At 50.0% G+C, this 25357-nt stretch overlaps 1 protein-coding gene across 9 annotated transcripts in view; it reads right to left on the reverse strand.

Annotated features, from left to right (window-relative positions):
* Positions 1-2944: 2944 nt before the first annotated feature.
* Positions 2945-25357, reverse strand: part of LOC119455790 (facilitated trehalose transporter Tret1-like) — an 83742-nt gene continuing 61329 nt past the window's right edge. For 3 of the 9 annotated variants that reach the window (XM_049669311.1, XM_049669312.1, XM_037717254.2), the window contains exons 2-5: positions 9992-10243; positions 8453-8850; positions 6420-6815; positions 2945-4564 (exon numbers count right to left, since the gene is read on the reverse strand). In XM_049669311.1, the coding sequence (XP_049525268.1) occupies positions 4169-4564; positions 6420-6815; positions 8453-8850; positions 9992-10243 (1442 nt within the window). In that variant the 3' untranslated portion in view covers positions 2945-4168. Of the gene's footprint in view, positions 4565-6419; positions 6816-8452; positions 8851-9991; positions 10244-14340; positions 14461-25357 lie in introns of those variants that run through there. The other 6 variants (XM_049669313.1, XM_049669314.1, XM_037717257.2 and 3 more) reach the window with 3 other exon arrangements.

A 25357-nucleotide genomic window follows, 5' to 3' on the forward strand; every position in this document is an offset into this window, starting at 1 on the left:
GAAGTAAGTAACATTACCCATAAAAAAATTCAGAGGCGATTTAACGGTAAATGCGAGAGAAATGCGTCAGCATTACGTCGCCCCCATTTGAGGTCCCAGATGCATGATTTAAACCGCGTTCACCACATTGCAAAGTGCTCTTCAAGAGCTCCCACTACATACGACCTGCCTCTTCGAGGAGCGAAGTGCAACCGATGGTATTCCGGAGGAGACCACCGTCAGTTGCACTTTATGCATCTTTATGTCCGCTGCAAAACGAAGCCTTTTCCTAGCGGTTATCTGCTATGCATTTTACCTGGCGTGCCCAGCTTCATTTATTTCTCCTATAATCTCAACTAGAATATCGACTACCCCGATTTGCTCTCTAATACAAGCTGCACGCTGTATTACTGCCCCTCTTAACGTTACGCCTACCATATGTCGTTCAGTCACTCGTTGCGTGACCGTTAGCTACGTCTCAAGCTCCTTTGTCACCCTCCAATCACCTTTACCAACCCAAATATGTTAATAACGGTAGAACTTTGCTTTTGACAAAACAAAGACGTTTCAAAACTATTCCGCTACAGCCACAGGTTTGAGGTAGATCGTGGTTCGATATTTTATTACGGGGTCGTGCTTCAAAGAAACAGGGAAGAAGAACCCATAACAGGAAAGCAGAGTTACCATAATTAAGACTGAAGCAGAGTTAGCAAAATGTCATTCAGCGTGGTCATGAGTGATACATCCTTCCTCGATGCTGCTGCTGCTGCTGTTGTGGCCTCAGATGCTTCTCCGTTGTCACAAGACACTGTGATCTGATCACCTCTTCGTACAAATATATATGTGGGAATGCCACGCAGCACACAATAATGCACAGAGCACTGTTGTTTGAGGCAAGAAATGGTGTCCGTGATCTAACGTCTCGAAGCCACACACAGGCTAAGGGACACGACGAAGTGCAGGGCTGCACAACTCAAATTCACAGGGGCCGCATTTTAATGGGAAACGTTGCATTTTTTGCTCGTGGAAAGGAAGTCTATAGCTGCTTGGTGTCATTCAATCGAAACATATTGGGAAAGCACATGATCAGTTCAATTATCAACACTGCGCCGATATCTAGGCGTGCATGTGTAACTTGAGCAATGCGCGTTCGGTGGTCGTGCGCCTCTTATCTGCTCCCAGCAAGAGATGTTGGGGTTTCCACACCCTTGGTGGATTAAGGTTTGTACAAATTAGAGCAAGGTGGATTAATGTAGAGTTGTGAAGGACACGTGACAATCCATGACGTCACGTATCGTGGACGTAACCAATTAATTAGAGAAGTCATAATGCTCTTGCATTCAAATCACGTAAGGAGACTTAGGCGACTGTCACTTTTGTTCCTGATGAAAAGGATGTCAAGGCGCGTGGTATCTTGATGAAAGCAGGGGAAAACGGCGCGCGACCACCGAACGTATTCGTCAAGTTATAAGCCACGCCAAGTGCTCTATTGTTCCTGACGACCTCTCCTCCCTGTCTCCCTCTTACCCCACCAGCGATCTTCAGTCCTTCTTTTTCAGAACAAATCAATTAATTCATTCATACATTTCTTACATGCACTCATTCATTTTTTTATTTATTTAACCATTCATTGCCCCTGACGCTGTCAAAGGTTCACGTCGTGCATTGTGTTCAGCCAGAAAATTTTTGCCCGCATTTCGATGGAGACGAAATGCAAGGACGATCGTGTACTCAGCTTTAGGTGCACGTTAAAAAAACCCCAGCATCATCATCTCTATATTTATGCAAATAAAATCGATTTTTACCACAGCAAGCTTAAGGAGGCAGTTACGTTGTCGACGTGCATGAAGTTGTTTCTTTTAGCAAAAAAAATTTTTCACGTTAATAATAACAGACTTGCAACACGGTAAAGTCCCCGAGATTTTTTTCGGCTATCAAGAGGACATAACAGTGAGCACCTTAAATATGTGCTTCTCATTTTTAGTCCAATCACGGTAAAAGTCCTGTTTAGCACCAGCCACGGCGACCTGAAGCGCGGGAGCCGTGCCCTTCATCTCACACTTGCGCTCGTCGCTATAGCAACGATGACGGTCGGAGCGGTGAACGATTGGTCATATGCGAAGATGACCGAATGCCTTCATTTCGCTGTCTGTTGAAACTTTTAAGCAAGAAGACACGAGTCACGCGGCGTGCCATCTTAGAGCATGCCAGCCACCGACCCAGTCGGACGCATCTCAGCGTCGTTAAAAGCTTGTTCCACACGCAAGGCGTTGAGTCCCTTTCAGGCGCCCTTAATTGGCATAACATAGGGCACTAGCCGCGTTTAAATGGATGCGATAGTATAGCGTATCATGGCGGCAACGTTTGCATGCGGCGCATCCGCCTTTGTCCGAAACAGGCCGGAACATGCTCCCGGCAAGCGCGTTTCGCATGGTGACTGAGGAATGGCACACGCGCCGGCAACCGTCGCACTTTTCCTCTCGCCCTCGATGCGATATTGCCAGCGTTCAAATGTGTCGTATATCGTCTCATGCCGAGCGCTACTTGCGACACATAACAAAGCAGACGAAAAAAAAAAAAAAAAAGCTACATCCCGGGAGTCGTTAAAGCGCGCGAGCCCAGACTCTTCTCGGTAACGGCTCCGATATTTAGAAGCTGTCACTGATGCAGAGCCTCAGAAGTCTCTCGATTAGGAGAAACTCGCTGAATACGCGCGCGCACTTTACTTGGAAACATGAACTGTTATCTTGCGCTACGGGCCAGTGAGTTTTTTAACAGCAAAGCTGTTTTTTTTTTTCCACAAATCACACGCTCAGAGAAGCAACTGCAAGGTTCGCTAGATGAAGTACTCCGCGAGTACAGTACGTTTAGCTCAGCCCCGACGCATAGCGCGAATATGTATGTACACACGTCTGTGTGTGCCAGCACTATGCGTGTGCACGCTTGGGTTATAGAGCAACATCACTCGTGGGTATGCCTGTCCTTTATTGTAAATAAATGAAACAATGAAACAATGGCTCAATTAGTGAAAATAAAACAGTTCGAAATGAGCAATGAGGTAGAAATTCGGCTGAAAATGCAGAAACACCACCATACGAAAACATTCACGCACATTCTTATATCAAACATAAGAATTTCGAACACTATTTGATGGGACCCAAAGGATTGAGCACACCTTATGAAGGCACAGAAAACTAAGGGTTCAATGACAAAAACGTGTTGTGTGAATGATGTTTCAGTCAAGTGACTCAGAAAATGAAGTGAATGCGTTGTTGACGGCATGGAATACCTTCGGCACAGGAATCGGGAGCACAATCAGACGCCGCTGCCTTCAATGGACTGCAGAGTCCCTACTTCTCTCGGCATGTTAATGACCCTGTTCCTACATGGCGGCTTTTACGCATGCAGTCCTCACAGAATCGTATAAGGTGCACAGAAAATCGTTGCTCGTGATGGAGCCACGGCAATATACTTGATACTTGAAGCCCACCATTGAATTCAACTGAAAAGAGGAAGCCATATAGTTCGTCAGGGGGCTAGGGAAATCGCTTCCACTTGTTACTGATGATAATAGCAATTTCACGACACAGAGCTGAATGACCGGCAGCCAAGAAAGTTCACAAGACTAGCATAAAATAAAAATGCCTTGCTGAACTTGTGTGCTGACTGATCACTGAACTGTCCCTCGCTTTTGTATCACTACACCTTACTTGCCCTTTACTGTAAGAAGTTTCGCTGTAGCAGGCAGCGTTTGGTTCGCTTGCAAGTTTATAATGAAGAATTCTTAACTCTTTTACAGTAGTCAATCGGAACATGCGGGGAAGAAATAGTTTAAATGAAACACAGCTGTCATGAACGAATGTTCAACCATGAGATAGCGAGATGCCCCACAACCAAAAAATGAGACTGATATTTCAAAATCGTATATCGTCTAGAATGATTACTTTAGCCGGTACAATAAGCACAGATTCCTTGGTTAATCTCATTAACACGCGACGTGAAATGGCTCGCGCCACAACGCAAGCCGGTCAAGTGGATGAACTTCCCCCAGCAAAAATTAGCGAACCGCGGTCGGGACTCTACACAAACGCATTCATTCCACTCAATGTCCGTAACAAATACGCAATAAAATACAACAATAATGAGCGTCCGGAAAAGGGGTTGCCAGTTCCTAAGCACGAGCCACTCGCTACGCGTTCACGAGGCCTGGCTGTTCTCTCGAATCCGTGGAGGTGTTAGAACTTTTGCCGAACAGCACCTCAATCTCCTCCAGAGTCTTGCCGCGGGTCTCGGGAATAAACACTAGCACCAGGACGAAGCCGAGGGCCATGACTGCGCCGTAAAACCAGTAGATTCCGTCGTTCCCGAGCAGCCGCATGGTGCTGTGGTACTCCCTGGCGGTCAGGGCGCCACAGCCGAAGTTGAAGGCAGTCGACGCACCGGTGGCGAAGCCCTTGACGCGCAGTGGCAGCATCTCGCCCATTAACATCCACGGCAGCGGCCCAAGGCCCACCGAGTAGCCGACCATGAAGCCGCAGAGAGCAAGCAGCGGGAGCCAGCCGTACGAATCGAGGAACGCCTGGCCCTGGTCATGTGGAAAAGCACAAAAGTAGTATAACTTATTTGCGTTGGCGGGAACAGGGCTGCGAACGTGCGAAACAAGAATGAAAAGCCAGAGATCGTTACACGGGCAACAGCCTGTTTGGCGAGATATTAGAGAGTTCCAGCCCCTTGTTTGAAAACGTACTCCTTTGCTAAACAGCGGGTTACTAGAGAGGTGCAAACAGAGAACACCCAGGTGAAAAGCAGCAACAACGCCAATAGTGATGCATCTTGTAATGCAGTTTCACACAGAACTAATACTGCAGTGGCCTACCCAAGTGGGCCTACCACACTCTGCTTAACTGGTGGTGTAAAACATCCGTAGTGACATGATCGTTAACATGGTCCTATGAAATTCTTCCTATATGCAGAGTAGCATGTAGGCGTTTACATATACGCCGACAGGATTCTCTGTATTTCATCAAGCAACGTTTTCTATCCCTCTCTCTCGTTGATATGCACTATTTTTTACGATGCTCCTTCAACGCGAAAACTCACGCTACACAAAAACGTTTCAAACGCGTCGTAGTTGGACAAAGCACCACAAGATGTCATTGCCTACTTCCGTCCATAACTTCGGTAACCCGTTAATTCGTAAGCGACAATAAGCTTACGGACAAGGTAAAAGTTTATTGACGGCGGCACTCTAAGCAGTGGGACAGGACGAAACTATTTTAGAGGTCGCATGGTGCATTTTCGATCGAAATAGACGTTTGAAAGAAGAATGAGTCAGCCTAGAATGGTGACCCCTACTTATTTTCGCTTAAAGATACAGAAAATATATCGCAAGTTAACTATTAGGAGAATAAGAAACCATAGAATGTACTCGCCCACAAAGCGCGCACGATGGAGCTACACGATCTGGTTAGACATCAGCACACAATTTGTTGAATGAAGTAGTCCAAAAGTCCACAGCATGCACCGTAATTGTTAAAAGCGCAAAACCACACAACACAAGATAAGACCAGACGAGCATAGGCGCAAACTGACAACTGATTTATTGAAGGCCGATCTCCAGCTATATATACCAACAGGCCGCGCAGGCGCATCGTCACAACAACCCCCCGGAAACATCAAACATATCGCGAAAGAAAATCAATTTCAGCTGTATACAGCGCAATACAAGTGTCGCTGACACACTCTTCACCTGCCTTTCTGATTAAAAATGCTTCCAACGTTTCACGCGCCGTTTTTTGTCTGCTTCTGCCTACAATTTTTGCACATCGGAAACGTGGTTCACAATTCGGGCAGATCATGCAGTGGTCGACAAGATGACTTCTCTCCTTGTTAATTAGATTTCTTGCGTGTTCCCTGAGCCGGTCATTGAGGCAGCGCCCCGTCTGGCCGATATATACTTTGCCGCAGGTCAGGGGAATCTCGTATACAACGTTGTTGGCACACTGAACGAAACGTCGTTCATGGTTCTTTTTACAGCCTCCCTTTTCCTCGGCACAGGTGGTGCCGAGGAAAAGGGAGAAAAGGGAGGTTTTGCGCTTTTAACAATGGTTCCTATGTCTAAACACCAACTAGCCCAACAGTCAACTCTTTTAGAATCTTCCTCGCCGTCCATACAGACAGACCCCCACCCCAAAAAATAAATGTTGACGTTTTCATTCCACGTATTGTTTACGTATGCTAATGCTGCGTGAAACGCGCCAAAGGTGTGTTTATGAGGATTAAGCGATGGACGCAAACTGCGCCAAACATAAGACGTCTATCAAAGCAGCCAGAGCCGGGATGTGCACTGACGTCATCGTGGCCACCATGCTGGTGAACCAGCACAGTGAGAAGCAGGGTCTGTGACGTCGCGTGAAAGCTGTCAATAAAGTAATGCATACCTGAGTGCCCTTGAAGTGGTACGAGATTCCAAGGAGGACCAGGCTGACGGAGGACAGGAAGCACGACCCAAGCAGCAGTATTTTGCGACCCAAGCGGTCAATAGCCAGCGTGGCCACGATGCCGCTGGCCACTTGGACAACTCCGACGATGATGGTGCAGTCGATGGGCTCGATGGTCGAACCGGCCGACTCGAAGATGTCTTGCGTGTATAACAGCATGATGCTGATGCCCGAGAACTGCTGCAGGAACATGCCGAGCAATACGCACAGGAAGGGCTTGTAGATGTAGGGAAGCTTGAAATCGGCGAACGAGAACGGCTCGACCACTGTTCCCGCTGCCTGAAGGCTGTCGAACTCTTCGCGGGCCCATTCCGCTCCCTCGTAGAACTCCAGCGCCTGCATGCGCGAGACGGCACGCAAGCAAAACCTCGCCGTTAGAAAGAGGCTTCTGACCGAAAAGGCGGCGGCCGTGAAATTAAGTTAAGCAAACAAATTTATGCAAACAACAAAGGAGAAGCAAGGCAGAAAAATTCCTCGTGTACCATGAGAGTCATCAAAAAAACCATGAAAGAATCTTATCCAGCGACACAATAGATACCAACATTTTCCATTTCATCCATATCAATCAATCATGAGGCTTTCTCGTAGTTATTACCTTTTACGTATACGACTGCTTGTTTCGTCGCTGCAGAACGCGGCTTCATTAGACGGTTTTAGAATAGCGTTTGTCGCCTTATGCACGTAAAAGCACCTTTGCGGGACGGCGCGCGTCCTTTCAAGACTTTTAGTTTAGCGTACAGGAAGGCAAACGTAAGGAAGACGTTATAAAACAGGGCACCGTCTGGTGCCTCGTTGCAAACGCATCCAAGCCAAGACAATCCATTAGCAACAATCCTGTTGTTGCCATGCGGACGCGTCTCGTTAGGCCTACGGGCGCCGGAACCGCCAAATATTTGATCTCAGAAATTGGACGCGCTATGCACTCAAAACTAACGTTTCAGGTGAGTTTAGAGAAAACGAAAGCTCATTTCTACAGTTACTGGCGATCTACGCGAGTGAGCTAGAGCGCAACCATTACGAGAATTCACGCTGAAGCGGGAGCCATGGTATACCGCCATGTTCGACAACGTTATTTCTTTGCGTCCGTAAACATTACGAACGTTAAGCTCGCCAAATAACGTACGTCATATCATAGCGCAGGTAAACCACAGAAACCGAATAACGTTCAGAGCATGCGCAGTGATGACAATGCTATTTCTTTACATACGTAATGCGTTTACGTTTGCTTGCAAACGCTAAACTAAAGCTGTCTATTATGCCGTGTAGCAATATAAACCTCAGCCACCGGAACCTAAGCTGTTCGCGCCATCGAACTTTTGTATATTAGTTTGACAATATATAGAACCGTAACAGGGCAGGGGGCTTTAAGAATGCATTCTTGAGTCATTCACGCCACGGCAACGGGTAGTCCGGCCACTTTGGTCGCAAAGCGAGAGAAAAGCGACTGTTCTGGGTCACTCTCTCACTGCTCGATTATTCAGTCGAGTGACTGTAGTCACAAAGCTGCAAACCAAGCCAATCAGCGGCGCAGGGGCAGGACTTCTACATACGCTGGCGATTATTTTACCTGACGATGGCGGTGCGAGCACACGTGAAGGGCACCAATCGCGAGACATTTCGCGGTGTGGCGAAGTGCAGTCCACGCTAGCCGGTGCAAAGCATTGGTCGCCGTCATTAGCTCCTTAGTCGCTATAGTCGGGGTCGTTCGCGCGACCTCTGTCAATCACCGGTGTGAATGAGACCTTAAGATTTCCCCCGTTTGTGGAAACATCCAGTGGACGAATAGGAGTGCTGGCGATGTTCATTATTATGTGTCTGGCGTCGCAACAGGCCTCCAAAGTTTTCCCAATATCAATTCCTGTAGGCTTACAACAGCCCCTAATAAACGCCCTGACTGTGTTTGTGGCCTTTTCTAATGAAAACTTATAAAGAACGAACTCGATGTGGCAGCGCGGCGGAAGCCGCGGACGCACCTTGAGGGCCTCCTCGGAGCGTCCCCTCTGAATCAGCCACCTCGGCGAGTCTGCCACGAACGGCATGGTGCTCACCACGATGACCGAGGGCACGATGCAGGCCGTGGCGAGCCACTGGTAGTCGAGCCACTTGCCCAGCACGTAGGCCATCAACACGCCCGAGGTGACGGCGATGGTGCACAGGGTGTTGAGCACGCCGCGTATCTGGGGCGGGCTCACCTCCGAGACGAAAACGGGCACCGCCAGCGCGGTGATCCCCGTGGACAGGCCCGTCAGGAAGCGACCCAGGAACATGACGTTCGGCAGTGGCGACACCTCGATCAACAGGAAGCCGATCACGAAACCAAGCGACGAGAAGATGATGGTGTCCTTGCGGCCCAGCCTATTCACCAGCTGGCCTGCGTATGCGTGTTCTTTCACGTGAGTAACGGGAAATAAATCTAACAGCACCACCGCGAATTTCGATGCGCGCACGGTTTACTGAGGAGTGTGAATTTTTCAATGAGTCGTTCTCCGGTGAGACACCGCGATCAAGCTTAAAAGCGTGACGCCCGCCAACAGTTACTAAACAAGTTTTACTTGCGCGTCATGTGACATTAGGTCACCTAAGAATGCTGACGAATCATATACTCAAGTCTGGAAACGCTGGCCACACTTCATTTATTACTTCTCTATTTCTAAAAAAAAACACAAATTTACAACGAGAACATCTGCCATCTTATATTACGCCATATAACGTGACAATGCTCGAAGTGCTAGAGCCCTTCCGCTCAAGTACGTTGCTCACTGAATATGTCAGTATGTCAAGTATCACCTGAAAAAAGGCACACCGAGCTCTTTTATATCAGCTTACAGATGCTGCATTGAAGGCATTCAGCATTTGATTGCAGTACAATCATCATCATCACCACCACCACCATCGTCCTATTTATGTCAACTGCAGGACGAAGGCCTCTCCCAGCGATATCCAATTACCCTTGTTTTCGCCAGCTAACCCCACCTTATGCCTGCAAGTTTTCTCAAATCATCCCTTCGCCTAATTGTACGCCGTCGTCAATTACGCTGAATTCCCTTATCTTGGCACTCATTTTGTAACTCTAATAGACCACCAGTTACAGGAGAGCGCGGCGCACTCGCAGTGGCGGTATGGCGCGATCTGCACTGAACGATTTACCGAGGTCACGTGCGATAATCGGCGACGTTGCAGGCAGTGCGCCTTACGTGTAGAAGCATTCTGTGCGTGCGACCTTGATTCTCTACTGAAAATGGGAGGAAGGGCGTGCGGGCTTCTCTGACATTTCAGCTCTTTCCGCGCAGTGTTTCGCGTAGTATCGTTTGATACTACGCAAACACGACTGCCACCGCGAGATTTACGCACCACGCTTATCTGTTTGCCACGCCCAAATCAGGTAAGGGACCCGTTAACGTACACCCAATGCACTAGAGTACACGAGCGTCTCTTGCACCCCGCCCGCCGGAACGCGGCAGCCGCTGCAGGGATCGAATCCGCGACCTCGTGGTAAATGTGTCTGAGCTCACCTCCAGCGAGTCCTCCGAAGAGCGCCCCGAGCGTGACCAGGGAACCGAACCAGTCGCTCTGGCTGTCGCTGAAGGGCATGCGGCGTCGGATGTCAGGCAGCGCCGGCGACGAGTAGCTGAGCGTGAGACCGAACGACGCGCCGCTCATGCACGCCGAGCACACGGACAGCACAAGTCGAGCGCGCCACGGGGACCGGCCATCGGAGGCGGTGAGCGCTCGCCTGTCCTCCTCCATCTGTTGACGACCCTGCACTGACGGAGCGAGCAGTTTGGAATGCACCATGTCAGTCGTCGTCTCTGAACGGCCGCACAGAAAATGTGGGCGCAGATAATGGTCGAAAAGACGTCAGAGCAAAATATTAGGTCAGGCTAGATTGCCAGGACGACGCTTCAGAAGCGGCAAATATAAGTTAAAGTCAATCTTACCAGGGAGCCATTGTCTGACGTGTCGGAATACGATATGTGGGGTCACCCGCGAATAAGGGCAACGCCTCCTCAGTTCTCGAGCAGTGTCAGTAACACGAGCCTAATATAGAGTCCCACAGACACATTTCTTATGAATAAATGTCTGTCTAGAGAGTCAAACCGGCCAGATTTTGCAGGTGAAGTAAATATGTTAAAGCTATATTTATCCTGGACTAAGCTCCAGTACATGCTTTATTTTATTTATTTATTTTTACGTAGGTCGACCCCCTAAATCTACAATTGGCAGTGCCACTAGTAGCTTTAACGGCCTTAGAAACTGGTTGAAAAGACGGTTAGGAACACGGCAGTGTTAACCTCGACGTCAGCTATCGTGCACTTCAGCTTGCTTGCCAGCTTCAATGCGTGTCTTTGCGCCTCTTGCAGTATTCGTTCAGATGCCTGTAGACGTCTTCCAACGGCCGCAAAAATTCACTAGCAATAGGATTAAGGGCAGATTCATTTCTATGGCGTTGGTTGGACATATTTATAAACGATTATCATTTGTCCCTATTATGCCCTGCAAATTACTTAGTAGGTCAACCAAAATATGTACGTGTTGATGTTACGCAGGTAATATACCCAGATTTAGTGGCTAATTAAGACTAACCAGTTTTCGTTCGTTTTCTGAGCTTTCACGAAGTTTACCAAGGTCTATAATTTCACGAAGGTCTATAAAGAATTGACAGGCTGGGGGGGGATACATTTCGTCGAAATATTCTCGGTAGCCATTGCGGTTCTCCCTAGCCGCGAACATGGCAAAAAAAAAAAAAAAGAAGGAAAAGAAAACAATGCATATAAGCCACAAAACTTACGGTTAGCCACACTGTGATTGGCTCGAATGAAGAGTGGGCAAACAAGTGAAACCTGATCCCGGGACCATCGTTTCCGCAAAAAGACTTGCCTACATGTACACACGCAGTAATGCATAGTTTTATGGACATCAGCTGCATCAACGTGTTAGGGAAAGTGACAGTGCACGTCTTCTTTCTGGAATTTTACGTACCAAAAACCAGTTCTGAATATGAGGCACGCCGTAGTGGAGGGCTCCGGATTAATTTTGACCGCCTGAGGTTCATTAACGTGGACTACAGTGTCGCATACACTCTTAAAAGGTGATTGTAGTTGCTACCTATAGTTGTCACAGCCTTCACTATGCGTTGGTGTAACTGCAGTTGGTAACACTAGAATTAGTAACACTACTGGCCAAACAATGTTTCCAGCCCATAAGTTATCGGCTATACACATTGGCACACAATTTTCGCGAACAAGTGAGGAATTCCGCAAGTACAGGTGCAGCAGGAAAAAGATTAGCACAAGTGGCCGATGACCGGAGCAGAGAAAACACGGCGCTCTTGTTCCCGTGCACACTGGTATTAAGGTGCCACATGATTCATGTTACAAACAGGGTGTACCTGGCACTCTCGTTTTCGGCGTGCTATAGGGAACAACAGCGTCGTGTGCCGCAATTTATCTGATCGGGTGATTGGTCACTCGTGCTAATTTTTTTTCCCGCCGCAGCTGTACATACTTTGCAAATATTTGTTCACTTTCCGAATTTCGCGATTGTGGTATATGCTTACGTTATAAATTTGAAGTCAATCGCATGCGAAGACAACTCCCGCTTTATTTTTACACTTCTGAAGGGTTTCGTGTTTCGAGATATTCATCGTCAAATTTGACGCTCGTACGCTAATTTCGCATTCAGCGGGAGTCTCGATACAAAGATGAACTCTCCACATGACGAAGCCAAGTGCGGGGGAAAGGCGGAAGCCGGCCTGGCTTTTGCCAGTCGAGGGCAAGAGCGCGCAGCTGTTAGCTCTGCCCGGCTTCTAGAGAGACGCGTGCTATGCGGAATGAGCTACGTCACAGGGAGGAACATCGTCTTTGTGTCGAGACTCCCGCCTCCGATTGCGAACTCAACGTATGGAGAGTCAAACTGAATGATGAATATCTCGCAACACGAACGCTTTTAGCAGTGACAAATAAAATGCAGTTGTCTTCGAACACGATTGTTTACAAGTTTCTAGTGTAAATATATGCCATGCATATGGATAAATAATATAGTAGTGAAATGTTACTCAACCAATTTTTGTTATGTACCTGTTGATCTCTACTTGTTCACAAAAATTGTGTGCCAAAGCGCGTAAACCACTTATGCAAGCAGCATTTGCATAGCTAGCATAGCCTTTCTTTTTCAATTAATTACTGATATTTTGACTTCGAGGACCCTGTATAGCTGAGGATTATAGAACAGTATAAACCGCGTGAACTGAAAGCTAATACGATGTCAAAGAACCTCGAAGCTTTGCACACGTATAGACAACCTCTACGTTTAGAATCAACCAATAACAGAGTTCGAGACACAGGGGCAGCGGGCCCTAGCCCGTGTGTTTCGGACCCTACTTCTCTAGAATTCTGGTTTATTTCATTTACTTTTATTGCGAATTAAGACAACGTAACTGAGTAATTGATCAATTATTTGATTAAACACCGGCGATACTGTAGCCACGGTATTTAATCGATATTTTTAATCGACGCACAGGATGTGCATGCATGCGCCAACGACAATCATGGCACGTCTTTGAAGCTGGAAAGCGAAAGCGTGCTACTTTATCTTTGACTCTCACGCTCAGTCAAGGCTCATTCCCGCTAGACCGACACGGCATCGATTTTGTTTTGCCAACTGTTGGCGACAGCAGTTTGCAGGACGGAAAACGCTGTGGCCAATAGTTTAAAGGAAGGAAAACGCTGTCGCCAACAATCGGCAGACCAAATGTCGGCCTTGTGTGAATGAGCCTTTAGTCGTTTGGTGCTCGGAGTTGTCGTATATAAAGCCCCTCCATCCACGCGCCACCGCCGCTTCGCTGGTCTGCGAAAACTCGTATGGAGGGGCTTTAGTCGTATATATATGCTTTCAGTCCAGCCGCCGGGTGATAACGCCTTCCTTTTACTTTTCCCCTGTCCCTTTTAGAGCGCAGCTCTTAGACGCCCGTTCCTACGGCGAGCGTCGGCGGCGTATCCGAGCGAACAAGCATAGCGAAAGATGCAGAGAGGAGGGTGGCGAAAGCGTGAGAAGAAAACCGTAGCGCGGCGACGATGGCTATACGAGATGGCGCCAGAGTAGCGCGCGTCGTCTGATACATTTGTCGGCGGCTGCTGCTGTGGATCGCGCCAACTGCGCCACCCACGCGCTGGCTCTCGCGTTCGCCAGATTAGCGACGCAGTCGCGCCACACTTCGTTCCGTTTGCAACGTGCCGCACGAGACAGATTTTCCGCGCCAACCAACACATCGCGAGATGAAAACACGTGTGCAGTTAGCGCGAAAATTTCGCATTATGGAGTATCGTAATCGTCGGTGAATTTTTTCCTCATCAACGCGCACAGCTACATCAAATGACCCATCAGGCTATGCAGCTGCTGAGATATCGGCTGTGACGTAGACTGCCATAATGCACAGGTCATGCTTGTATTAAATCTAGGCGGTGTTGGCTGAGCGTTCGGATACGCCACTTTTATCATTTTTTTTTTTTTTTTTTTTTTTTGTACGCTAGTGAAGCGGGAGTGCCAACAGTTGGCGGAAGAGCGCCCCTCCTTTCCCCTTCGATTTCGGCAGCGCCATCCACGTATGACGCTATCTAGGTTTTGAGGCTATTTTCCACGTGCTCCCGTGTTCGAGCTCATATTGCTCACGATAGTACAGCGACACCCAGCGCACAACGATATATCTCTTCACAGAGCGCACAGTCAGTCGAGCAGCGACGAACATCGGTAGATTGACTCACGCGCGCGGCGCATGCAGCATTCCGACAAATTAATAAAAGCTCCACGGAAGAGCTAAATGAATCACCCAAATTAAATAAAAAAAATCGTCGCGTTCACTCACATCGCTCGCGGGCTTGGTTCCCCTCGAGTCACGAGCTGTCGCCGACGCCGGCAGTCCTTTCGTTCGCAGTCTCGGCCAGGGAAGTCGCAAACAAGAGCTCGGCGCGCGCGCTCCTTGCCGTGCTGGCAATCCGATCGGGCACGTGGTTGCAGGCGTCACGTCATACCGCGGGAGACACAACCGGCGTGCCTGCACGCCTCCGCTCGCATTCCGCAAATGTGCGCGCACGACTGTAGCGGTACTCGACGCCCCCCGAAACGCAGCGCCCGAATGGAAACAAAAAATGCTTCCGAGTCGCGAGAAAGCCGTTGAGCTCCCCCTTCTACGACGGCGGCTCGGGCAATTAAGAAATCAGCTCGGAGGCAAGAGGAGGGAGAAACCGCCCCGTCATCGGAATAACGCGAACGTGTTTTCTCGTTATACGGCAGTAAGTGGAAGTTATCCTATCTTAATCTCTCGATATCTATCGGCGCGATGGACAGCAATCGTCACGGAGCCGAAGCGGCTATATGACGGCGATAAGCCGCGGCGTGCACTTTTCCACTCCGGAACGCCTCTCGACCGCCATTGTCAAAAAACAAAAGCCGAGGTTGCGTCGAGATTAACGGCAGATACTACTTAGGCAGCCGCCATGGAGCGGAGATCAGTCAAGCAGTGTGTGCAGATGTAGATAATGAACCGATAGCCTTGGCTGAAATGTGAAAGAATGTCGAACAGTTCCTCTGATTTGAGAAAGTGTTTGCTGGGGCTCTAGTCCCCGTCAATCACTTCTGAGGAAACTTTCACTTTGGCGTGACGTAACGTCCAGCGCGACGTCTTCGCATTGGAGCGACGGGCGTTCTTCCAGCTCCATGGCGTAAACGGTAACCGTGGGACGAATGTGACACCGCCGACAGCGATAGACCGAGAATACTGCTCCTGCGTTCCAGCACCCAGCGTGTCGGTATCTGTCACTATTGTTTCAGGCGACAGTCACGTAGTCCAATGCCGGACATAAAACGCGTTCGAGCTCGCAGAGCTCCGCGAATTTTTTTCTACGTCAAGAATCACCGCCACGGACGACAGTGCGATGCGACTTCCGATGAACGGGAGTTTCATTTAGTGTGTGTACGTTTGTCCTGCTCGAAGTCCTCACATATGCTACCCCCCGTCCCCCGCCGCCGTTTATAACAACTAAACTAGACAAGAATGAAAATATTCTGATCTCTGATGGAAAAAAACAAAACAAAGAATAATGATGGGAGAAATAAGGAATATTTCCATGGAATGGTTTGAGGTACTTTCTATATGGTGATCAACCCTGCTACAAATGCACTTCAATGCAACAACTGTCATTCAAATCTGTCCAGCGGTAGTCTCATAAAAGCATTTCTGCCTTTTACGTGTATTTAAATGGGCAAATCGGAGTTGGCCCCAAGCTCAAGCTTCCTTCAAAGTTATTCACAACTTACGCTGCTTCTGTGTAGCACATATTGAAGCGTTCTGTAGAAACCTGGTATGGTTCGTGATGTCGTAAATTGGGCTAGTTGGTTCTGCCTCGTTCAAGGTGTAACAGCACGACTTTTTGACGAGGACAAGGACAACAGCTCACATCCAAGTGGAATCTTTATTGTAAATGAAATCGCCGAATGAAAACTGACAACAAGGGAATAAGCAAGAAGAGTAAGGTTGAGTACCAAAGAAAATTCAACTTGCCAGAAATTTCGCCTATACCGCAAGCCCACGTTGTACCCATAATATATAATGTTACGGGAAGGAAGAAACGTACTGGTTTTACAGACGGGTTTTAATGGCTGCGCAGAGAAGCGAAAACCCAGAATCTTCTTTGTCGTCTCCCAGGGCACCAACCATGTCCTCTTCTTTCCACCTTACGCACTGTGACATTACCCCCGTCAGAAGAAGCACCTTACTGGTGCGACTCACTGGTTCCAGAAAGGAACGGTTTGAGGCGGCTGACGTGGACGACGTCAGATAGAGGTGAAGGCACGGTAGCATCCAGTGGAGACACTTCATATGTGACAGGCGTCACCTGGCGGAGGATGCGATAAGGGCCGTAGTATCGCGAAAGGAGTTTCTCCGAAAGACTGACACGTCGAGATGGAGACCAAACTAGCACAAGAGCACCTGGTTCGTATTCGACATCGCGGTGGCGCTGATCGTAACGGCACTTCTGACGTGTCTGCGAAGCAGAGAGACGAAGACGGGCAATCTGGCGTGCCTGGGTCGCTGTGGTTATGACATCACGAGCGTACTCCGTCGGCGAGTCGAGTGTGGTCGAAAGAACAGTCTCGAAAGGCAAGGTCGGTTCACGGCCATATAGAAGGTAAAAGGGCGAATAACCAGCTGTGTCGTGGCGCGAGGAATTGTACGCAAACGTGACAAATGGTAAAGCAGTGTCCCAGTCGCGATGATCGGAGGAAACATACATCGCGAGCATGTCAGTTATTGTCCGGTGCAGGTGCACGCAGAAAAGCAAGAACAATCATTTTTGTTCTTGCTTTTCTACGTGCGCCTGCACCTTTTTCAGTTTATTAAACCCCGGATCCGAAGAAGTACTTCAGTAAACACGCACACAACCGCGCACGCACACACGCACACGCGCACACGCACACGCGCACACGCACACGCACACGCACACACGCACGCACGCACGCACACGCACGCACGCACGCACGCACACACACACACACACACACACACACACACACACACACACACACACACACACACACACACACACGCACACACACACACGTGCAACAACGATACCCAGTTGAAAGTCAGCAATTGTCCTTGTCTGGTCTTCGCTTTGCCCCCTTAATTTTTCTTCGAATTTTCACATTTCTTGTCTGCTAATTTGATTATCCTGCTTGGCCAATACACATCCTACTATATTTACTAAATGTATATGGCCAAAGGTGATACACGCTGCATTGTCCATGGAAAGCCGCAGTTATCCTGTACACCGGAATAGTGCACGAAGCACTGAGCTGACGCCTGCAGCAAGCGCGCTCACAAGGCTACCAAGCCGAATTGACTGGGCTCGAACATGGCCGAGCGCACGCACAGATCACTCGCTTTGAGGGGTTATTCTCGGCATCGACCCGTTCACAGAATGTCTCCACCCTGCACGGATCGCGGGACGATGAGCGTATTTAGGCACTGTACATGTGATACAACTACTTTTTTTTCGTCCTGCATCGCCGCGTACAACGTATATCGCTGTGATTTTATGCTCAGCGAATGGGCATTCGAATGCGAACGAAACAGCAGCTTAGCCGGAACAGCCGCTTATAAGCGGCTCCCTCATTTACACGATTCGGAGTACTCCCACTCTTATATCCCAGTCACACAAGCACTTTCAAAGTCCTTTGAACCAAAATATCCCTTACTTCAAGGGAAGACACGCGCTCTCACATGGGAACATCAGAGGAGGCCTACTTGAAGGGAGCTTTGAGTCAAGGGAGTCCGCGTTTGTCCTTTGAAATCTCAAGGGATTCTTCAATTGGGATTCTTCGCCTCTTCAATTGCGTCCTGGCTCACCGTAGATGGATGCCAATCCGAAGCCCCCTTTTCACGATATTCTCGTGTACATACAACTAAAGTTTCAATGACCCTACATGCAGCTGCACCGCAGCGTCGTTTTTCCTTCTGGGCAATTGTAAGAAACGCTATGGCTGACGGGACCCGTAGTTTTCCCTGCAGCGCACGGAGTTATCTTGAGTCAGTGTATAAAGCTCAATGGAAACGGCCTGCGCCGAAAGGCTGAGGACAAGCACTTGAAAGGTCGCACGGTGGCACATACTACGTGTCTCTCCCCAGCGAAGAAAGCTCCTTTTTTCCTCCAACTTTTCCTATAGATTTCGTGACCCGGCGGTGTTTCGGGCCTCGCTCTCAGGGGCCAGGGTGAGGGGGCAAACATTGGTTTCCGATAGTTACAAGCGTCGAGGTCAAAGTCTGGCGGAAACGTCAGTGGAAAGCGCGATGCGGAGTAAGCCTCGCTTCCGATAGAAAACACTGTCACGACGAATAACAACGGGACCGCTAGGAGAAGCGCGCCAGAGACCCGGAGAAGTAAGGTACATGTGTTTGTGTGTACACAGACAGGGCACCGGCATCTGCGAATCTGTAGCGCGGTTGCAGCTGTGACCGGGCTAAAGAGAGATAAAGCGCCGCGTAGAACGCACCACCCTGGAGTCAACAAAAGAGATGGCAGCTTCTACGAGAAATAAACAAAGGCCCAGAACATGGGAGGGGCCGAGCACAGATGGCAAATAAAGAACTCTCAATTCACGAAATTCGCAAAAAAGGCAAAAAAGAAGGGGGGGGGGGGGGGGGGGGCAACACTTGGAAGAAGACAACAACACAGGCACATTTTTTTTTCTTCCTTCTCTTTTTTCACTCAGTGGTCTGATGCAAATTTCGTACATTTAATACCATTGTAATGAGATTTAATCAAACACTTATCAGTCTAGTCTAGCAGCAGCAGAGCGAACAGCCCGAACTCTCTGGCAAACACACAACAGGTCGTCCTCGTCGTCTTCGAGCTGCTACCGAAAACACGAGGCGCGTCTGCTTCATTACATTGACCCCGGGTGTGAAACGGAGCCATCTTGGCGACTCAGGGAGCAGACAAGACGAAGGGGGTCGTAATGCATCGTCTCGCGACCCCGACAACGAAGGTCCGGCGATTGTGCGACGGGCTCAACGACACAGTTCACAGGTGACGAGGCGTCGATGATCCGGTACGGACCGTGGTATCGGGCAAGTAGTTTAGAAGAAAGACCAGGAGTGTGAGGCGGTATCTACAGCCAAACCAGGGAACCGGCAGGGAAGGTGGACGTGGCCTGATGATTGTCGCGTCTTGTCTTCTGACGCCCCTGATCCTCGCTGATCAGCGAACGAGCCAGCTGGCGCCAATCTTCAGCGTATCGGGCGAGTTCTGAAATTGTAGTGCACTTAGAGGTGTCATATCGGTAGGGCAGGATGGTATCCAGTGGACACGAAGGCTCACGCCCGTACAAGACAAAAAAAAAAGGTGAAAAACCGGTGGTGGCTTGCGGCGCGGTGTTATAGGCGAACGCAACGAACGGGAGTACGGTGTCCCAATTGGTTTGGTCGGACGAAACGTACATCCTCAACATGTCGCCGAGTGGTCGGCTGAAGCGCTCCCTGACACCGTTCGTTTGGGGTGATAAGTGGACGATTTCTGGTGAATGATCCGGCACTCGCGAAGGAGGTATGTATCGCTTCTGACAAAAAGACACGACCCCTATCGCTGAGTAGCTCTCTAGGAGCACCAAGGCGAAGGATGAAGTTGCGAAGAACGAACATCGCAACGTCGCGCGCGGTCTCGGCGGGGAGAGCCCCGGTCTCTGCGTACCGCGTCAGGTGCCAACAATAATCCAGCGGTTTCCACATCCGCTGTACGGGAGCGGGCCATAGAGGTGATGCCTGCGCCATAGAACGGTCGAGCCGAACCCGGTAGCGGCTGTAGTTGGCCAGTAGGGCGCAGTGGGGGAGTTTTGCTTTGTTGGCAGGCGGTGCATGATCGAACGTACTGCTGGACAAACCGATACATTCCACGCCAGTAATATCGTAGACGCAGCCTTGTGAAAGCTTTTAGGACGCCGACATGGGGTCTTTGAGGGTCGACATGGATATATACGCGCAGATATCGGAGCGCATGTGACGAGGGATAGCCAGAAGCCATTTACGGACCGTCAGGCATATAGTTGAGGCGGTAGAGGGTGTTGTCTCGCACGGCAAAGTGGGCTGCTTGACGGCGTAGCGTCCGCGTTGAAGGAACGACCGATGAAGCGGCAAGGTAGTCGAGCAGCAGGGCAAGCGATCGGTCCTTGCGTTGCTCGGAGGGCATATCAATAGCGCTCAGTAGTTACGGGTCGGAGGTCGTAGAGGGAATGGAAAGAGAAGCCACATCAGGTGTCACCGGCGAGCGGGAGAGCGCGTCAGCGTCGGAATGCTTTCGACCAGAGCGGTATAGACCGTTTTTATTGCGATAGCAATTATATGGACACTTCAACCGGATTTCTGCCGTCGCCGTCGCCGTGAGGTTCCGTATAGATTCCAAGGGCTGATAAAATCGTCGCCGCGCGCCGTATGCGCGAGCGAAAGCGCGCGGGGGACGCGCGCTATCACGGAGGGCGAACGCACGGCGGAAAGCAAACGCGACCGTCCCGCGAAAGGCGGTTGGGGTATGGGAGGGAGGGAGGCGGGGCGGCGCTGTGCTCCGGCGCGAAAGGCGTATCTTGCCACTCAATCTCCCACGCGAAAGCAAGAAACGGGAAAAGGAAGGGAGGGGGGGGGGGGGCAGCAGCTTCTCCTCTGCCAACAACTTTTCTGCCCGGCGGTCGCCCGCACCGTCCCTTATCTCCACACGGCTCTGACCTTTGTATGGGCTGTGCATTTGCCGCTCAGTTTCCGTTGAAGCGATAGACCGCGCGAACTTGCGCTTGCTGCCAGCGTTTTGACAGTAGTTGGCTGCGGTCATTCAGTGTGATCTATTCATGTTTGCTTGTGCGTGCTGACACCGCGATTGTTAATTCAGTTAGTAAGCCAATGTGTCCAAGTTTATGCAGCCGATAAAACTACTATCCCTACCCCGAATAGCGCTCTACTAATTTGCTATCGCAATCGATCCTTCGCCTTTCGGGCGAAACTGCGACATTTCTTTTTCATGGGCGCCGCCATTGCGTAGGCAGTGGCGCCATCTATGTGCGATTGGCATGCTGGCTTGGGCGAACGCTCGTGTTGTGTGCTGTGGTATACGATCGGCGGCTGTTTCTGGTGGATTTTTTCGCACTCGCGCGGTCTATTTAGCATGAAATGGCGTCTTTTACGTGGGGAACGGTGCTGTGAGGCGTAGTGAAGGAATTCAAGTGTGAAGTAATTAAGCGGCTGGAGTAACTGCTGGTGTTATAGGGCGGACGGAGCACCCAGCGCGAGGTGCGGTTGTTTGTTTGAGCTCACAATCAGCCTCGGATATCAGTTAGGTATTTCTGAAAATTCGTTTCACGAATGTTACTTTACTGCAGCATTCTCAGCACTGTAATTCTAAGCTCTGGTTTAGCTGATCCTAACAGCGTGGGTACCGTTCTGCTGGAGAATAAGTCGTGCTGTTTTCTTTGACAAGCGCTCAAGATGTTATGTGTAGATACACTGGGCGACTGCCTTGTTTGCAGGGCAAGGTTTCCGCCTACAAATAAAACAGTTTGGTTAATAATAACCACATACCGTACAGTCTGAATCACACTTTTCGAGTGATCGAACGACCAGCTGCAGACTGTGCGAGCGCCCGAGTTAGTACTAAATGCTGTGTTATAGATCTGTTGGTTCTTTATGGCGTGTGGTCCAAGTGGTCCAAGCATGCGGCACGTCCATGCGGAGTCCTATTGCGTCGTTATCCCGTGTTCTGTTTTATTTTGCCGCAAAAGGAGGACATATGAACTCTTTTTTTTTTTCAGTCTCCTAAGTTCAGTCATTTACGACGCAGTCACCCACGTTACGGAAATGGTGTACTTACAAATAGCTGTTGGATTCTCTTTATATGATCCCCTTTGTATATTGTGCCTTAAAGGGCCAAAAAGGCAATGCCGATCTAAGCACGAAGCAATTGTGTGTATCATGTTGGTTTGCCAACCGCAGTGCTCGCTGTATTGAGCAAAGCCTTCGGCCTCTTGCAGGAGGCTAACGTAGACATAGTGATTTGAAGTCTACTAGACTTAAAATGCGCGAGAACGATGCCGGTGGCTGATGGAAATGTTTACAACTCTTCGTCGAGTCAAAACCTGATAGATCCAACATCGTTTACAACACATACACACACCGCAGCTGATGATGCGCGTCGCATTTTTGCACATCCAAGAGAAATCTCCAGATACGTAGCTACTGCTGCGCCTAAAGGCTACACAGTGGTTGTCCGACGACCTCGTAAGAACTGACATCCCGTAAATTGCACTTAGAACTATCTAAAACGCCTCCAAATCGTTCCGCTGCGCGCGACCGGCAACACGTTTCAAGCCTCGCAGCGCCGGCTCGTACAAGCCAGAGAGGAGGAAAGGGTCGTCGCCACGGTGGTCGTCGCGCGCCCTTTCCTCCTCGCTCGACGAAAAGGTCTATACCACACAAATGTCATATTCCTGCAGGCGAAGCGCCCAACGGCCGAGGCGACCCGACGGGTCTTTCAAGGAGCAGAGCCAACACAGGAGATCATCAGCGATGATGCTGAAAGGACGACCGTAGAGGTAAGGACGAAACTTGCCCAACGCCCAAATGATGGCTAGCATTCCTTCTCGGTAACGGTGTAATTCAACTCAGCTTTCTTAAGCGTACGGCTCGCATAAGCTACGACGTATTCTTCATTCATGGCTTTCCGTTGGGCTAAGACCGCACCAAGGCCGACACCACTGGCGTCGGTGTGAACCTCTGTCGGCGCAGTTGGTTCGTAATGGCGAAGAATCGGCGGTGAAGTCAGCAACCCGCGTAACTTGTCAAAGGATTCATCGCATGGTGATCACGACGCGGAAATGTTATTGCTTGTGGTAAGCAGCTTCGTCAAGGGTGCGATGATAAAGACGAAGTCCCGGACGAAGCGACGAAAATAGGAGCACAGACCTATGAAACTTCGCAGGGCCTTGAGAGATGTGGGCTTTGGAAACTCGGAGACTGCGCGAAGTTTATCGAGATCAGGAAGAATGCCGTTATTCGAGACAACGTGACCCAAGACAGTTAATTTTCGAGCAGCGAAACGGCACTTCTTGAGGTTGAGCTGTAAGCCAGCTGAAGTGAGGCAGGTCAGTATGTCATGCAGACGGGCGAGATGTCAGACAATCTTTTGAGAAAACAACGAGGTCATCCAGGTAACATAAACAAGTCTTCCACTTGTGTCCGCGAAGGATGGTATCAATCATGCGCTCGAAGGTAGCGGGAGCATTGCAGAGTCCGAAAGGCATAACGTTAAACTCGTTCAGGCTATCGGGAGTGATGAAAGCTGTGTTTGGGCGGTCAGCCTCAGCCATGGGAACCTGCCAATAGCCAGAGCGGAGATCTAAAGACGAGAAGTATTCGGCACCTTGCAGACAATCAAGAGCATCGTCGAACCGAAGCAGTGTGTAGACGTCTTTTCTCGTAATCCTAGGCGGCGATAATCCATAGGAAACCGGATGGAGCCATCTTTTTTGCGCACTAGAACGACAGGTGACGACCAAGGGCTTTGAGAAGGCTGAATGACGCCGCGTTGCAGCATGTCGTCCACTTGTTCCGTGATAACTCGGCGCTCTTCTGCGGAAACACGATACGCACGCTGTCGCAAGGGGGCATGGAAATCGGTGTCGGTGGCATTGAGAGACACTTGTCGTGCGACCCAAGGATGGTTGGTTGCAGTCAAACGAAGAAACGAACTCGTTCAGTATAGAGTAAAAAGTTGAGTGTGATGAGACGGCGAAAGGTCTGCGGCGATGGCGTTGTCGAAAACGGCTGAAGGCGGTGTTGATGAGACGAAAGTTATGGCGTCCAGATGTAAACGGGAGATGTAAACGGGATCATGAACGTCAAAGTCCTCAATACACGTTTACAGCTTGCACAAATCCTAAGGTCTCACTGCGCAGTATGGTCACTGGATACCGCGGTGCGGATTACAGATGGGTATCAAAGCGGATTCAGAGGACGACGAACGGGAGAAAAGTCCTTGCAATGAGCAAGCATGTCAGATGGCGTAAACGCCACAGTTGAGTCTGGCACGGCAGCACACGACAAGGTCACAAGCACCGACGTCTCGGGAGGCAGCTCAGTATCATCATCAACGAAGACTGCGAACACTGAGGTCGGCGCCGACCGATGGTGAATCACATAGTGGCGAAAGCGCCACTTGCGCGCTAGAACAATCGATGATGGCACTATGACGTGACAGGAAGTCCCACCCGAGTATGAGATCATGAGAAACAGGAGGGCAACACAAAAAAAAACTCGATGATGTACAAAACATTTTGGATGACCACACGGGCGGTGCCTACAGCTGTAGCATGAATGCGTTGCGCGCTATAGCAGTGCAGAGTGCCATGCCAGATAGAGCGGTCGTGACTTTTTTCAGCTTGCGACAAAGATTTTCATGCATGACGGAAACGGCGGCCCCGGTATCGACAAGCGCTTGTGCGGATGCTCCCTCAACATGGACGTCAAAGACATTCTGCGGTGAAAATTGAGGCCTTAGAAAGTTCGATGAGCTCGCAGTCCTTGCCTCCGGAACTGCGCTAATCAGTTTCCCTCGGCAGTAGGTGGCCGAAGACGCATAGGTGACAGTGACCGTCGACGTGGGGACGGAGAACGGCGACTGTCTGAACGGCAGTCGCGATCGAAGGGTCTCTGCGGCGTGTTGCGGCGCGTATCGAAACTCGTCGAAGGTGCTATGGTTCGAGGACATGCTGCGACGACAAAAGCGCGCAACGTGACCAGCAATGCCACAAGCGAAGCAAATAGGCCTATTGTTTGGCGTGCGCTACGTGTCGGCTCGAAGAAGAAGCTGGGGTGACTGCCGTGGACGGGAGCAAGGGGAACCCGGTGCGTTAGTGGTAGAACGGGATATGACGCTGGCGACTGGCCTTGCGATCGAGGCAGCGTAGTTAAGCGGCGGAGGAGTGACGCGCTATGGGTAGTCGGCATAAGAGAGCGGTGCCGTCGGAGATGTGAATAGCGGCGGGTAGTCGGCGTAGGAGAGTGGTGCCGCCACAGGAGCTGGCGGGCGAACGGGGGGAAGTGCGTCAGATATTTGGGCACGGATGGCTTGTTGCACGGCCGAAGTCGGGGCAGGCTCCTGGCTGTGAGGGAGCAGCGACAGCTGGCGGGCCACTTCCTCGCGAATGAAATCCTTCAGCTGAAGGACGAGCAGAAGGATCGGTATGGCCAGCGGCAACTGCAATGGCCGAGACGCGTAGTCAGCATGTGGGACGTTTTGGCGGGCAATGGTACGTTGGCGGCGCAATTCGTCGAAACTCTGACACAG

This window comes from Dermacentor silvarum, chromosome 6 (assembly GCF_013339745.2).
Source record: "Dermacentor silvarum isolate Dsil-2018 chromosome 6, BIME_Dsil_1.4, whole genome shotgun sequence".
In the NCBI taxonomy this organism is placed as follows: domain Eukaryota; kingdom Metazoa; phylum Arthropoda; class Arachnida; order Ixodida; family Ixodidae; genus Dermacentor; species Dermacentor silvarum.